General features: G+C 34.7%; 2 protein-coding genes across 5 annotated transcripts in view; one reads left to right on the top strand and one right to left on the bottom strand.

Moving 5' to 3' along the window:
• LOC137249756 (KH domain-containing, RNA-binding, signal transduction-associated protein 2-like) overlaps nucleotides 1-17,358 on the bottom strand; it is an 81,746-nt gene that overhangs the window by 45,607 nt on the left and 18,781 nt on the right. The gene's annotated exons all lie outside the window — the stretch shown is intronic.
• On the top strand, nucleotides 14,813-16,040 carry LOC137247905 (uncharacterized). The gene is made up of 3 exons (XM_067778831.1): nucleotides 14,813-14,866; nucleotides 14,928-15,068; nucleotides 15,726-16,040. The coding sequence occupies exons 1-3, from the start codon at nucleotides 14,813-14,815 to the stop codon at nucleotides 16,038-16,040; spliced, it is 510 nt and encodes a 169-aa protein (XP_067634932.1).

Here is a 17,358-nt window from a genome sequence, read left to right as displayed (position 1 = left end):
GAAACAGGCGTCGGGCCTTTATGCCAGGAATTGCCCGATGAATCCAGTACTCAAAGAACAGTACCCAAAACAGGGAACAATACCCAAAACGCACACTCCCCAGGTAACCGCGACTCACTCTCGCTCAACTTCGATCTGGATACTGTAATTAACATTGATTTTTATGATACATAAAATTTGGATGATTGAAAATAAAATTATCCGGGGGGGGGGGGGGGGGGGGGGGGGGAGAGGGGATGGCCTGAAGGTTTAATGTGGCCACATAAATCGTTCCCGAGATGGTCGGGCTAGCACCTTAATGATGCTGTGGTACCGGAGCGTACCGGATCTGTATCCGGCAAAGGACCATCACATCGATAACACTCTCCAAAGCGTTCGGGGAGCAACCTTATCGCTACAACAACAACAACAACGCACTCTCTCTAGGGAAACGCGAGTCACTCTAGGTCAACTTCGATCAGGATACTGTAACAGGTTTGTAACAGCAACCTTAACAAATAATAAAAATGTCACCCTGTTTCCAAATTGCTGCAATACCCTTTGTCTACTGTGAACGAACAAAAGGTGTTGGAACAACTTGGAAACAGAGCAATTCGGCTCGGCAGAAAAAGACCGGTCATCATTATAATTTGGACAAGGAAAGAAAAAGCGACAAGAACGTTGGCAAAAACTAGAACTAAAATATTGAGTTGGATAAACTAAGTAGTAAATTAACTAAGGAATTTAGTGAACATTTTACAAATTTACAATTATAAATAAAGAAACAAAACTGTATTAAATAAAGAACACAAATTAAAATTAAAATACGTGTTTGTGTGGAGTGTGCAGTAAGGGTGCAGGTAAGGACAATCTTTTCGGAGGTTTATGAAATGGAACCTCACATGGCGACCGTGAGGCTGGAGCCCGGTCATTTTTTCAATTTCGGCGAGTGGTGAGTAGAGTGGTGTAGGAAAAGTGGCAGTGGCAGTGAAATAAACGTTTTTTTTTTAATACAAAGAGTTCACATTTTTAATACAAAAAGAAAATTATTGTAAAATAAAACTAATACGACAAATAATGCTAAATTTAAAAGAAGCAGAGATAATAGAACGTAAGGACATTGGATAAATAATAAAACTACCTAAAACAAAAATGCGAATAAATTAATCGGAGGTAATACGAAACTAAAGACTACGAATAAATCCAACAGAAATAATACAAAATCTTTAATTTAATAAAACTAACTAAAAACTACAATAAACATAACGGAGATAATATAAATTAAAAATGGAAAAATGTTCATACAATATAACGCTATTAACTAACGGAATTTAAAACACACGCCACTAGCCAACAGTAAAACATCGCCATTTTTAAACACCACCACCACCGCCAGCAGCAACAACACCGGCAGCTACTTTGGCAGCAGAAACAACTCCGGCAGCAGTAGCATTGGCGACATCAGCGGCAGCCATCATTTTAGCGGCAGCGAAGCAGTACAATAAGTATAATATATATATTAGGCCGGGTCGATTTGTGGGGAGGGAAAAAAATCGCCCATTGCTCTGTGAAAATCATATTCTAAGGATCAAAATAAGAAACTTTGCCGAAGGAACCATACCTCTAAAACGAATTCTGATGCCCCCCCCCCCCCCCCCCCCCTTTGGGTCGTAGGGGCAAATTTTGAAAAATCCCACTTTGAAATGCCTATGTTTTTTCTTTTTGGAGTTTAGAGGTATGGTTCCTTCGGCAAAGTTTCTTATTTTGATCCCTAGAATACGATTTTCGTAGAGCAATGAGCGATTTTTAAATCGGCCCGCCCTAATATATATGTATTTAATAAATTTTTGCCTACGTTTTTTTTTTAACACATATATGTATGTATAGAAAACAGAAAATTTCTTTTATGCGGTGCGTTACAATATATATATACATTTTGGATTTTTTACTAAAACGATAAAGTGGTGCGTTCTAAATTTAACTATTTCAGTTTCCAACAACTTTTAAATTTTCGAAGCATTTTATAAAGTCCAACATTTTCACCAATTTCTTCAAATTTTTCATGTTTTCAAAATTCTAAATTAAAAATTAATCAATCTACTTTACAAATTCACATATTTTCAAGATTCCATTCTTCAAATTTGCAGTTCATTTCACAAACCTATTTAAAATTTCAAATTTCGGATTTTCCATTTTTTAGACTTTTATTTACTACAGGTAAAAGGAAAATTTTTTTTTATAGATACGCCCATTTTCTAACATAATATTAATTTTCACCATATAAGACTGTTGAACTTGATAAGCAGTTTGTAACGTGTAAATTTTGGATTTTCGATATATGCGGTAGTTCCGTTAAAACCAATTAAAATTTTTTATATAAACGATGGTTCCGTGAAAAGCCAACTGAGATTTTTTTATATAAAGCGGTGCGTCCGTGAAAATATACGAATTTTTCTTACAAAGCGGTGCGTCTGTGAATATAAATGGATTTTTTGAACAAGTTACAACAATTTTGAAATTTTTACGAATTAATACCTATATACTTTTGTGCAAAGTTTAAATTCAATTACTTCTTAAAGATTTTTCTATACAAGTATAATGCAGTTTTCATTAAGTCTTCAAATAAATTGTTAAATATTCTTTAGCGACTATTCACCTGTAAATCAGTTCACTTTTACAAATTTTTTTCTTTTTCCTCAATATTTCAGCTTAACTATAAATTCAGACATTCAAACAAGTACTTCATTAATTTCATAGTTTGAACTGAATTATTTTTGCTATTCTGATAACTACATATGTACCTAAGAAATGGTAAGCAAGTGCAAAAAAATTCAGACTCAGAAACCGATTCCGATAATTCAGCCTCGAGCTACGAAAGTTTAGCTTCATCTTCGACCGAAGAAGTCACAAACCAGGAAAATAGATTTTCTTTGTCAACAGATTTTCCAGGCTTCAAAGATTCTTCCAGTAAAAATTTAACTTCTAATTTAGTTTCAAATCTTAACGATTCAAATAGCGCACAATTAACTTCAACTTTTTCTACTTTAAAATCAGAGCTTAACGACTCAAACAGTACAACCTTAGTTAACCCTTCTACTAACTTAAACAAAGATCTTAACGATCCAAAAAGTACAAACGTGGCCTCACCTAATTCAGCTCCAGATCTTAACGATCAAATCATGGCAACACCTGAGGAAAAGAGAATTTTCATCAACACATGTGCTAATTCTATTAGAGAAAACTACAGTGGTGATCCTCTTGCACTTGATTCTTTTATAGACAAAATTGCATTACTTGAACAATTAACGTTCTTAAAATCAAAACTAGAGGGTAAACCCCGTAAAGCAATACCAAGACAAGTAAATTCAGTTAATGAAATTAAAACAGCTCTACGTAGTAGGATCAAACCGGACAACTCGAAAGTTGAAGCAGGGAGAATTGCAGCGTTGCACGTTAACGGTAACAATTATACAGACTTTGCCAAAAAAGTTGAAGATTTAGCTGACTCACTTGAGCGGTCTCTTATTATTGAAGGGATCACTCAAGCGAAAGCTCATGAAATGGCAACAAACTGTTAACGTGTGTCGTTTAAACGCAAAATCCAATTTAGTCAAAACCATTTTAGCCTCAACGGCATTTACTGATCCGAAAGACGTAGTAGCGAAATTAATTGTAGAACAAAACAACGAAGTAACTGAGCGTCAGGTTTTAGCTTTTCGATCACGTAGTAACAATACATTCAGAAATTCACGTGGTAGTTACCGTGGCTTTTACCCAAACCGCGGCTATACCGGTTATAGAAACAATAGTTCATTTGCATACAACGACAACCGTAACGGCAACAATAATCAGAGATATAGGAATTATAACGGAAATAGATACCAGAATAATAACAATAATAATACGCGTTCAAATACAAATCCTAATTCAAACAATAGTAACAAACGTCATTATAGCTGTGAAGTTGCATTTTATTTTGCTGTGTTTATTTTGCGAGTTTTAAATAATAATATCCAAATTGTAATACTAGTTTGTGACAAAAATAAGTGCGAAAACCTAGAGTTCATTTTAATACAATTGGTTTGCTTTGAAAAGTTAAGATTTTGTGAATTTTTAAAGTTTTTAATCAATTTCTTATTATTAATTTTGTGTTTGCCGAGTCATTGTGCATTTGTGTTTTTGTTGCAATTTTGATTGGCACCTTTTCACCTTGCAATTGTTTTTGTGCGCACACTTTTTGTTTTTCTCGCAATTTACTGTCTTCGCAGCTGTTTGCGTCGCTTTTTAAGTGTCAAGTGACAGTGACTCTAAAACTACTAGCTACCGCTAAGCTCCCAAACTTTCAGAGTTGCTTTATATATAACCTTTCTCATTCTCAGTGCTATTTCAACTGTTTTTTCTGTGTAATTTACAAACATATCTTTACCATTTCTATATTCTTATACTAGTCTATTTTCACCTTTCTATAAAATATGACTTGCATTTTCAAAAACTGTCAGGTAAAAAGCGAATCCAAACGTTTTGTCTCTTGCTGGCTTTGCGATGGGCTCGCCCATGGAAAGTGCGCGGGACTGACGGCTAGAGTTGTTGACTCTGTCAATGATGGGGAGAAGGGAGTACGTTGGTCATGCATTAAATGCAGATCAACTGAGGTTGAACTATTTAAACTGTTTAGAGGTTGAACTATTTAAACTGTTTAGACAAACACGAAATGCGTTTTCTGAAATTGCTAAAGAGGTTTACATAATCACGGAAAAGTTCAATCAACACGATAGCTTGTTCAAGTCCTTCATGTGTTTGGATGAGTTACCGCATTGTTTAAATAGAAATAAAGACAACCGCGATAATAAAAAAAAAACACTCTGAAGACTCACCTAACGCTTTGAATCTTAATCCTGCTCAGAACATTAATCTTCCGCAAGTGGAGCTCATAGACTTGGCTTCCCCTAATCCGCAAACTGTGGTTCCATCCACTTCTAAGGCCGCGGAAAAAACCTTAGAGTCTCAAACTGTAACTTCTGAAACTGTAACTTCGGAAACTGTAACTTCTTATTCAGAAGCACCGGCTAAGAAGCTGGTTGTAGTCCCGCTCAAAAAATCGATTTTTGTATCTCGCTTTGACAAAAACACTTCCGTTGAGGATATCAAGTCTTATGTCACTTCGAAAATTAAGGCTGACGGCATGACTTTAAGAAAATTTAAATTTAATTACGAAAGAAACATTTCTTCATTTAGAATTGATGTATACTCAAAAGATTTTGATAAACTTTTGGACAGCGCATTTTGGCCGCCAGGAGCTTTTGTTCGCGAATTTGTGCATAAGACTATTGAGATTACTCAAAATGTAGCAAAAATTCCTCCTCAAAGTTCCGATCCAAAAAACTTAATTTAACATCTTGCTTAAGCATTTACTATCAAAACGTTAGAGGCTTAAATACTAAATTAACTGACTTATATTTGAAAACCATTCACTGTAACTATAATATTATTGCTTTTACCGAAACATGGCTGAAACCCAATGTTTTAAATTCCGAAATTTTTTGCGGTGAGTATCAGACCTATAGAAATGATCGCTTAAATAGGACCGGAGGTGGTGTCTTGCTAGCTGTACATTCTTCAATTCCATCTGAAGATGTTAATTTAGCCGAAGTTGATTCCATCGAGTTTAAATGCATCCGAATCTTACTAGGCCGGGGTCATATTTACTTAGCCGTTTGCTATATTCCACCGTCTTCTGATCTATCAGTGTATATGGACCATATTTCACTGTTACAATCAGTCAATTCGATGATAAAGCCCACGGACTCAATGATTGTTTTAGGCGACTTTAACCTGCCACATATATCTTGGAATACCGTTGATCACAATATTGTCCCCGTGTCATCCAAGATGCATAACAATGACTTTTTGGATGGAATTACTGATCTTTGCCTTAATCAGATCAACTTCTTTCCGAATAAGTATGGAAAATTCTTAGACTTAGCATTTGTTGACGACATATCTAAATTCTCTATAAATCGGTGTGAACCTCTTGTTTTGCCAGAAGACGTTTACCATCCTTCTCTTGACATAACTTACGAAATCATATGCAACGAAGTCGGCTGCACTAACAAAACACGTGTCTCTACCAGATGCTTTGATTTTTCCAAAACTAATTTCAACAATTTAAATAAAGAGCTTTCTGAGAAAACGTGGCCCCGATATAAAGAGGATGTAGAGGAAAACGTTTTTAATTTTAATAAAACCATTTATACTTTATTTGAAAAACATGTGCCCAAACGCACATGCTCGTACATTGAACCAGTGCAAGCCTGGTTTACTAAAGATTTAAAAGCTTTAAAAAATAAGAAATCACGTTTATTCAAATTATATAAGAGAACCGGTTTATATTCTAATTATGCACAGTACGCTATTTTCCGTCATAAGTATTTTGAACTTAATAAAAAGTGTTTTAAAGCTTACATATGTAAAATTAAAAGAAACATTATTTCCCACCCGAAGTCTTTTTACGATTTCGTAAATTCTAAACGCAGAACTAACGGGTTTCCTTCTGCCATGAAGTTTAGAAATAGCATTTCCAGCGACGACCAAGAGATTGCAAACTTCTTCGCTCAATTCTTTCACTCTAATTACTCTGCTGTGGTTGATTCATCACCTACAAATTATCCGTATGAGCTCCATTCTAGTAACTCAATATATGCCCCACATTTGCTGCCTGAAGATGTTCTACTACATCTAAAGACCCTAAAAGAATCCTTCAAATACGGTCCCGATTTGATCCCAAATGTGCGGAATACATTTACCAGCCCCTTACTGATCTGTTTAACCTCTCTTTAAAAAATGGCATTTTCCCGACGGCTTGGAAGGAATCTCTTCTTATCCCACTCCATAAAAAAGGAAGCAAGTCGTCTATTGAAAACTATCGTGGAATAGCAAAGCTCTCCGCTATCCCTTTTCGAAGCAATCGTTACTAATCATCTTATATTTTCGATTTCTACATTGATAGATAGTTCTCAACATGGCTTTTGTAGAGCCAAATCAACCAATTTGCTTGAATTTACAACTCACGTCTTTAATGGGTTTAGAAACAATCATCATACCGACGTTATATACACTGATTTCAGCAAAGCATTCGACAAAGTACGCCACTCATTACTTGTTTATAAACTCGAATTGCTTGGTTTTCAACCTGGCCTATCTCGCTGGATCTCCTCCTATCTTTGCGGTAGAACTCAAAGAGTCATTTTTAAAAACATTTGTTCGAATGTCATCGATGTTCCCTCCGGTGTGCCTCAGGGCAGCCATCTCGGTCCTATTCTGTTTTTGATCTTTATAAACGATGTTTCCACAACTAAGGTTTATAAGTGGCGCGAAAACGAACGGTCGTGTTTAATTTTGCTCCTTGAATTTTATATTGAAAAATTGTAAAACCTCATAAAAATATTAGATAACATAATCTAATGTGAGAGATAGAGACTCAGGAAACTAATTTGGAAGTTATTTGTGTCACTAAATAAAATAAAGTCTAAATTAATCAATTTTTAATATAAATAAGTCATACGCAACCATTTGCACCTGCATTAGTGGCTACATGCATATATATATATGTATGCACATATATGTATGTAAGTTACTTAAACCAAAATGGAAAAAAAGTGCGACAAGTGTAAAAGTTCGATACGCGGAGAAGTGGCCAATATACGATGTGAAGGGGTGTGTGGCAAATATTACCACCTGACCAAATGTTCTGGGTTGGACCAATACAGCATTAATAAACTGCAAGAATGTGAAATGCTAAGATTTATGTGTACTGACTGTGTACAGTATGTACATAATGTAGATGACATATTAAAAGACATGCAAATGGTAGTGAAGCAAAATGGACAACAACTACAAGAATATAGAAGTGAATTTGATAATGCACTTAGAAATAACGAAAAAGAAATAAAGCATCTTCTACAAGCGGTGGAAACAGCTTTCAGTGAAAGAATTAGAGCTATGCAAAAAGCGCAAGAATCGTGTGAAAAAAGTGTAAAAGAGGTTAATAAAATACGGGAAATAGCAGAAGGCTTTAAGCGAAGCAGTGAACAGGTATGTGTCGAATTAAAAACTAACAAAGATGACAATAAGAAAATGATTGAAGCAATAAGCAGCGAAAACAAAAAAAAGGGCAATGAACTGAAGCAGAATGTCAATAATGTTGAAGCAAAAATATCATATGCGAATATAACAAAAAGTAGTAAACAAAAAAAGAAGCGTTGCCAGATATAAAAAAAAAATCATCCACTAATAGTAAAACCGAGCAAAAAACAAGATGCGCAAAGGACAAAAAATGACCTTAATTCAAATGTAGACCCTAAAGAGCTGCAAATAACGAATATAGTAACTAGGCAAAGCGGGGTAGTGATAGTTGAAAGTAAAAATGATCAAGAACGAGATAATATTAAAAATGCTATCGAGACTAATCTTGGAAATACCTATGCGGTCAAGATCCCTAAGAAAGTGAAACCGACAGTTGTTGTATCGGGTATACATTTTAAATATGATAGTGAAGAACTGGCGCAGAGAATTAAACGACAAAATGCGTGTCTTTCTGAAACGGACATTAAAATTATAAAACAGTATTAAAAGAAAAGGGCTCGAATGTGTATTACAACGCAGTACTGGAAGTGGACGTAGAAGCTTTCACGAATATACTAGCTGGAGAAAGGTTAAATGTAGGCTGGGAACGGTGCAGAGTGTATGATGCAGTCCAAGTACTTTGTTGTTTTAAATGCAAAGGCTTTCATCATAAGGCCAGTGACTGTAAAGAAAGGGAAGTGTGCACAAAATGTCTGGGTGAACACAAACATACGCAATGCGATAAGGAACCAGTCAGGAAATGTATCAACTGTAGGAGGGCAAATAAGGAACTGAATCTTGGGCTTGATGATAACCATGATACTATGGATAGAGCATGTCCTGTATATCAGCAAAAATTATCCGCAAGGAAAAAAAAGATTGTTTATTAGCAACCAAAGCATAAAAAGTACAAAAATAGAAGTAGTGGGGTGCATAGCTTAGAATGTATATATCTCAATATTTGTAGTATAACAGCAAACAAAAGCGAACTGGCGAGGCTTGACGAAATAAGAAAACCAAACATTGTACTATGCGCAGAAACATGCACAACTGATCATATAATGGATACCGAATTAAACATTCCGACATACAAATGTATTCGTTGCGATTCCCATAGTAGACATACGGGTGGTGTTTTGATGTATGTTCATGAAAATTTAGAGTTTAGTATAGTCTGCAATATAGCCATTAACATGAATATATGGTGCATTATTATAAAAATCAAAAAATGTGCGTTAAAATGGCAAATTGGTGTACTTTATCACTCACCGAGTAGCAGTGACGCCGACTTTATTACGTTTTTAGATGAAATCCTGCCTGAAAACCTCAAGGAATCAGACAATAATATCATAATTGGAGATTTTAACATCAATATGAATATATCGTCAACATACTCGAAACACCTATTAAGCTTATTCGCACAAAGGGCAATGATTCAAAGAATTAATTTCAATACGAGAAAAACAGAGAACTCGTCTACCAAAATTGACTTGCTCTTTAGTAATAATGATCAAGTTAGGTCGGAAAATATAGTTGAATATAGAATTTCGGATCATGAAACAATTAATTTCAAAGTGCCAACAACAAAGTTTTGCAAAATGAGAAGCTACTCTACTTTTACCTCATGGGAATACTATAGTTCCTAAAACCTTTTAAATAAGCTAAGAACATGCGATTTTAGCTTTATGCGTAATGTGGGAGTAGAAAATAAAACTACAGCCCTGAACAATATTCTTACTGAAGTAATGCAAGCACTGACATATGTGAAGAGAACAAAAATACAACTTAGAAATAAGTGGTATGACCGTGAGCTTACAGCTCTCCATAAAAGAAAACTTGAGCTATATAATATTGCCACAGAAACAGGATACTGGGATGAATACAATGTATTAAAGAAAATATACAAAAGTACTATTAAGTATAAGAAGAAGATGTATATGGAAGGCAGAGTTCACAGCAATAACGGAAACATGAAGCGGATGTGGAAGTGTCTGAAAGACCTCGCAGAGCTTACAAATAACAAAAAACATATCACTAAGTGGTAATACATGGCGAATGCCTCGATAATGAGTATCATATAGCTAATGCCCTAAACAATTTTTTTGTACAGAGCACAGTCGAAATTAGTGATAGTATCGAAGAAATGCCTACTGCATCCGAACTAAACGTTGATCGCTCGTTCGCAATAGAACCATTTCGTTTCACTGACATTGAGTTAGATGATATAATGAATATCACAAAAGCTTTTAAAAATAAATATGGCGGAGAAAAGCTTTTATCTGAGGGTATCTTCAAGGATTACATGATATACATTGGTAACTTTTACAAAGACATAATAAATGAGTCCCTAAATAATGGCATTGTTCCAAAATGCTGGAAAGTTTCAACAATAGTACCAGTGGAAAAAGAAAAAAAAAAGTGAAAACGGAGGAGCTACGTCCAATCAATACGTTACCCTCAGATGAGAAAATTACGGAAATGGTGGTGAATAATCAATTGGTGGCATACCTAGAAAAGCACAAAGTTATTATACCAGAACAGTCTGGATTCAGGATGAACAGTCTGGATTCTTGTGAAACAGCAAGAACGACAAATTAACGTTAATTTGACGATCTTAACGTTAATAAACGAAACGAAGTGACTTCGTTTCGTTTATTAGCGTTGATTATCGTAACGAAATGATATCGTTTCGTTCGTTAAGCATGCCTGGTAAAAACTATTTCAAAATACATGAACAAAAATAATTGAACAATTCATATATTTTATTTCTTTAGTTTGGGTTTCTCGAGTTAACCATATTATATTTAATTTGTTCCCTAATGTTTTTGGCGATATTTGATAAATTTCGGCTTTCTTGTGCATCGACATTTGCACTTGAAGGGTCATTTCGCTCGAAAACAATGTTTGAAGGATCTTCCAGTTTGTATAAAATGCAAATATTATGCAAAGCACAGCATACGTTTAGAATTTGAACTACTTTTTCGGGTGTATAATGCAACTCTCTTGCAGCTAAGAGGCATCTAAACCTGCCTTTTAATACTCCAAAAGTTCGTTCGATTAACGATCTTCCTTTGCAAAACTTATCATTAAAAAAAATTTCGTCAGAGTTCTCTGCTGCGTTTCTGCATGGTGTTAGCAGCCATGGCTCGAGGGGATATCCAGAATCTCCTATAATAAAGTAACATAAGTATGTGGTTAGAAAAACTGCGAAGCAAATCCTCAGGCGAAATACCTAAAGTATGTTAATCTTACCAAGAATTCTCACTCCTCTGTCTCCATTTTCAAAATTCGCCTTTAAGCAAGCACGCTCTGAAGATAGGCTCCAGACGTGGGAATCATGCGAAGCACCTCCAAACCTTCCATCTACTGCCCTTATGCGCATTGTGGTCACAAATCTAAAATATAAAAATACATAAATATGTAGTTGCATTTAAATGTGTATTTATAAATACTGTATCACTCTTACCACCATTGCATTAATGCTATGTTTGAGCTTACGGTTAAAATATAAATGCTAGTCTCGAGCCGGTCGTACCAATTGAATGTGAGTTCCATCGACCGCACCAATCACTCCTGGAATTCCGCAAGCCGAATAGAAACTTCTATTTGCTTCATTCTTTTCCGCTTCAGACAATGGAAACTCTATATGTTTTTTACATAGCACTTTTTCAATGGCGCTACACACCTCGAACATGCAACGGGAAAACGTTTGCTGGGCCATACCCGTGTGGCGATCTTGACCAATCAAGTGTTGATACGCCCCCTGGCCAAGAAACTTCAATGTGCTCGACAACTTTAAAATGTTTGGAACTGCGGTTGACCTTTTTGGGCTCTTGAATTCGCCGTTTATGCTATCTAGCACATATAAAAATGCATCCTTATTCAGGCGGAAATTTTTAACAAAACTAAACACAAAAAATAAACTTTCTATAGGTCACAAACTTACAAATTCATAGATTTTGCATACCTCTTATCACTAAGGTTCATTATATTGGAGCTATCACGAATAATTCGTCTTTCAATGCGCTCCTCGTTTGTGTTATCCCACAGTGCCATTGAATCCATTTTATACACTTTTAAATCTTTATTGTAACTATTAATTTAAAACACAAGCCGAATTGAACGCGTTCTTAATCGCAACATACAATTGTTTATTTTTTGACTTTATTTGTTTTGTTCTTACATTCTTTGACATCTTCTAGCAGTAATGACAAACCCACACAGGAAAATACGCAAACAGCAAAAAGGCAACACTGTTAGCAATGCTATAGCAATACAGAGTACCATTTGCTTATCGACTCGTATTTGACAATCGCATCGAATTCGTTTTCGAATCGCAATACAGAGTAGCCCCCCAGAACATCATACGTAATAACGATTTAAACAATCTAACCCTGAAGATAAAAAACAACTTAATTCAAAGAGTAAATGAAATGAAGTACTTAGGAGTTTTAATTGATGAAAACCTGAACTTTGGAGAACATATAAATTATCTTGAAAGAAAAATTGCGCAGAAAATAGGATTCATGTACAGAACATGTAAACATATTAGTCAGCGTCATAAAATAATGGTGTATCGTTCAATTATTGAGCCGCACTTTATATAAAAAAAAAAATAAAAAAATTAAAAGACTACAAATTCAACAAAACAAGGCAATGCGATTTATATTAAAATATCCCCCAAGAACATCAAAAACTATAATGCTGAATCGGTTAAACTGGCTTAGTATAAAACAGTCAATAAGTTACTTCACTTTGAAATTTATACATCATGTAAGATTAGGAATGCTACCGAGTTACCTGAGCAATAAAATATTACATAATCACGAGATTCATAGTTATGGAACTAGATACTGCAATAATATAAGACTGCCTAGAGTAAGAACAGAGTTCGCAAAGAAGACTTTAGAATACACAGGGTACAAAATGTACAATGAACTACCTACTGAGATAAAAGATTGTGAAAATATTAATAAGTTTAAAGTAAAATTATTTTTATATTGTAAAACAATTGATGTTTAATGAAGCAAATGTTTACTTAACATCAACTAGGTCTTGAAGACCGTAATAAATAAATATAATAATAATAATAAAATATTCTAAAATTTTAATGTATGCCGACGACGTAAAACTTTTTAAGTCATCGTCGGTTGAAGAACGTTCTGTACTCCAGGCGGATTTAAATCGTTTAGCTACTTGGTGTAATGCGAATTTAATGCCTCTCAACATAGAAAAATGTAAATCCATGTGTTTTTCACGTGGGAACATACAGCCAGCTTTCTACACAATTAATGGCCAAACTCTGGAAAGCGTTGATGTTTTTGTTGACTTGGGAGTTTCAATGAATTGCAAACTTAGTTTCAACCCTCATATTAATGCCACAGTCAATAAAGCGAGAGGAGTTTTAGCATTTGTGAAAAGATGGGCAAAGGAGTTTAGTGATCCTTACGTTACAAAAACCCTTTTTACATCATTGGTGAGGCCGATATTAGAATATGGATCGATAATTTGGAATCCGCGTTATCAAGTTCATGTGGATAGACTAGAATCAATTCAAAAACAGTTTTTACTTTTCGCCTTGAGAAATCTTCTATGGGACTCTCCGTATAATCTTCCTCTTTACACTAATCGATTAAAACTAATAAATCTTCCTACACTTGCAAGTCGTAGAGAAATGCTAGGTGTACTATTTATGGCTAGACTTTTAAATGGATCGATTTCAAGCCCATTTCTTTTGAACGAAGTAAACTTGAATGTTCCATGCCGAGTTTCAAGGCATTATAAACCTATAATTCTTAAACAATGCAGAAGCAATTTCCAACAACACGAACCTTTTTTATGTTTGTGTGAAGATTATAACTCTCACTCGAGAATAATTGATGTTTCGGACTCGCTCTTTGCCATAAAAAAGACGGTTCTATCTTCTCTTAATAATTAAAAAATTATATTTATACTTTTAGTCTATTGTATATTGTGAATCTATATTTCTCAGCTGATGAGTTTCTCTGTAGCTGAGCGGTTTTGGATCTCGGCGTTTAAGAAGCCACTGCCTCTCAAAGGCTTGGTAACAAAAAAATTATAAATAACACATAAATAAGAATAAAGTCTCGATTTCATTATAGCATATATGTTGTCAAATGTTGCCAAAATAATGAAAACGGGCTGCCAAGTAGTGTCAGTTGCGTTTGCAGTCAGGTTTGACAGCTCACTGTCAAACAAAATTGCATCCCAGTGAAAACGACCAAGTTTCAGTTTGCCAGCGCAGTTTGCAACGTTTGACACACAAAACAGATTTTCCAACATGCTGGCGAATCTGTCATTAGTGCACAGATGATTTCACAACAAAGGTAAATTTTATAAAATTTGTAGAAAATGTTTATACTTATATTAATTTTTTGAATTTTAGTTTAGAGTTTATAGTTAAAATGGAGAGCGATATGGACGGGTTAACTTCCAATTGTACAACTTTCCTTCACCCACCCAGCGATATGGACGGGTTAACTTCCAATTGTACAACTTTCCTTCACCCAGTCGGTACCACGGAAAAAAGAAGCGTGTGCGAAAACTAACAGAGAAATGGACAGCGGAGCAAACTGAGAGGCTGGTCCTAAAAGTAGAGGTAAGGGACGGTACCTGGAATCTTCTGTCGCCTCAATACAGGGACAGGAATTTGAGGGAGGCTCAATGGCAAGAAGTGGCAGATATCTTACAGATGTCGCGATCTGAGGTATCTGCCAAATGGAACAGCCTGCGCTGCTCTTTCCGCGTGAGTTCTTTTTTTTCTTTATAAATATATATGTAATTGCTAAATCTAACATTTATAATAGGCGGCCATTAACAGAAAACATAAGAGCAAAAGTGGACAAGGTGCGGTACGAGTAAATGCAGTAAATCCGCTATACAACTCCCTCAAGTTCCTGGAGCCGTCGCTGCAAATTGAGGCCAACACAACGTCCAATCTTCCAAGTGTAAGTATATATGTATTTATAAACATACAGTGACTTATATATGTATGTAAATGTATACACATATATTTTTCATAACGATCGACATGATTTAAGGGGTCAGTGCTGTTTGCCAAAAAAACGCTCAAAAATTTCTTGATCGTTTTCTTGCGAATAACATTTAGCTCTTTAACAAAAGAAATAAAATAATCAGGGGATTCGTTTATACGCTTATATTCGTCGTAAAGCACAAGTGGTGTAACTCGAATTTTCGTTGTTTTAGATAGGCATGGTACTGCGTATGGAAAAATATGCTCACTTTTACTTTCGCATTAACGGGGTACCTCCTAGCTCCCATAGCCACCCCATAAATAGCAGAACTAACTTATGTTGTCAGTGCTTATTGTTGTGTGTTGTAAAACTCGTATATGTATATCTAATTTTTCAAACAAGTTTAAATTACATTATACAAGCTTTTCGAGGCATATATAGGAAATGAAACGAATACCCTGAATATATTCTGCGAAAAAGCTATTTTTAACCGTTGTTCAAACAAATTATGAGATAGGGTGATTTTGAAATTTTTTTGAAATAGGGTAATCTTCCACTCAGGCGCATTTTTTTTAATAATTAGCGGTTATTTAACATGTACCTATTGATTTATAGAAATGTCCATCGCAGCAGAGTTCACCTGCTTCCCAGGGTGACACAGACGGTTCTGAGGACTGCGATGACTCGATGTCAACACCGTCAACATCCCGAGGATCAGTGTCACGACGTCGCGCTAAAAAAGATGAGGATGGTTTCTCCGAGGTGATGGAACGATCATTGGAGACAATGTCAACGGCCGCAAAAGCTGATGCTTGGGATGACCTGGGCAATTTTGTGGCATCAAATGGCCGTGAATGGTCAACTGAACTCCCTCAACTGGGAAAGGAATTCAAGGCTGAGTTGTATGAGCTGGTATTAAAATACCAGAACAAATTTGCACGGTAAGAGCAAAAGCAATAATATTGATAAAATGTTAATATCTCTTTTTCTTTTTTTTAGCAAAGAATAATGCCGTCGTAATTTTTACAATTATTTATGTATTTTCAGATTTACATATGTATACATTCACTAGCCAGAATAACTATGTGTCCTATATTACAGTGAACTAAAGATAGACTGAGACAAAATGGAAAATGTTAACATAGTAATTTATGTGTATTTAATAATTTTCGTAAAACTTTATTTTTTTTGTGTTGTATGAAAGAAATTGCTTAACACCCTCGAAGAAAAAGAATTTCACTATATTTTAAATGAAAATATACAAAAATGTAGGTACATATGTTACGAATGAAACCATTTTAAGTTTTGTCCCAGTTTACTTCGGTTCACTGTATACAGTGTTCCACAAAAGTCTAGTTAGATGCAACTAAATTTCTTTTTTCAAAATTTACATAACAATTTTCAGAATTTTTTAGAGTATGCAGTTTTGCAACCCATTCAATTCTAATACAATAATGTGTAACTTCCAAGGAGATTGTATGTTTCCTTGGTTTTTGGCAATTTTTTTTCTGACGTCTTTGGGTAAAAAAACTTAAGATCGAAAAAAAAATTGTCAAAAATTAGGGAAGCGACGATCTGCTTGTAAGTTACACATTATTATACAAGAATTGAATGGGCTACAAAACTTCATATTCGAAAAAATTCTGAAAATTGTTATGCAAATTTTGAAAATTCTGATGCAAATTTGGCGAATTTTTAAGGAAATTTAAGTAGGAAATTTGTAAAATATACAATATACGCAGAGTTGTTCTGCTAAAGGTGTATTAACAGCGATCCAAATGAAATGTGTGTTTTTATTTTTATTTATTTCAAGCCAAATGAAATGTATCTTATTATCTTAATATATACATACCTATTTACCACCCCTGTGAATAGCGTAAATGTACAAAGCAAAGACTTAAACAGTACAAAATGTTATTTAAAAAAAATGTATATTAAACTGACACCTTTATTGATGTTAATGACAAGCAAAGACTGAATTTTAAAAAAATTTTTGTACACAAGCCATTTTTTGTTTGTTCAAAAACTTAAAAACTACAAAATGTTATTAAAAAATGTATATTAAACTGACCAGCTTTATTGAATTTAATAATAAGCAAAGACTGAATCAAAAAAAAATTTGAATACGCAAGCCACTTTTTATTTGTACATATCGCTCGTTTCACAGAAAATTTATGTAATCCAAAATTAAAATTTGAGATTTTATGATACCCCGAAACAGCCTGCTGGTGCGATTATACTCAGAGATTAGAATACTCCAAAG

Source organism: Eurosta solidaginis, chromosome 4 (assembly GCF_040869045.1).
Source record: "Eurosta solidaginis isolate ZX-2024a chromosome 4, ASM4086904v1, whole genome shotgun sequence".
NCBI classification, from domain to species: Eukaryota; Metazoa; Arthropoda; class Insecta; order Diptera; family Tephritidae; genus Eurosta; species Eurosta solidaginis.
The sequence above is the reverse complement of the archived record's forward strand: the minus strand, read 5'-3'. Positions and strand labels throughout refer to the sequence as shown.

Coding starts and splice junctions, on each gene's coding strand:
- LOC137247905 (XM_067778831.1), top strand. CDS start 14,813: ATGTCGCGATCTGAGGTATCTGCCAAATGGAACAGCCTGCGCTGCTCT. Junction 14,867..14,927: donor GCCTGCGCTGCTCTTTCCGC/GTGAGTTCTTTT, acceptor CATTTATAATAG/GCGGCCATTAACAGAAAACA. Junction 15,069..15,725: donor CAACGTCCAATCTTCCAAGT/GTAAGTATATAT, acceptor TGTCCATCGCAG/CAGAGTTCACCTGCTTCCCA.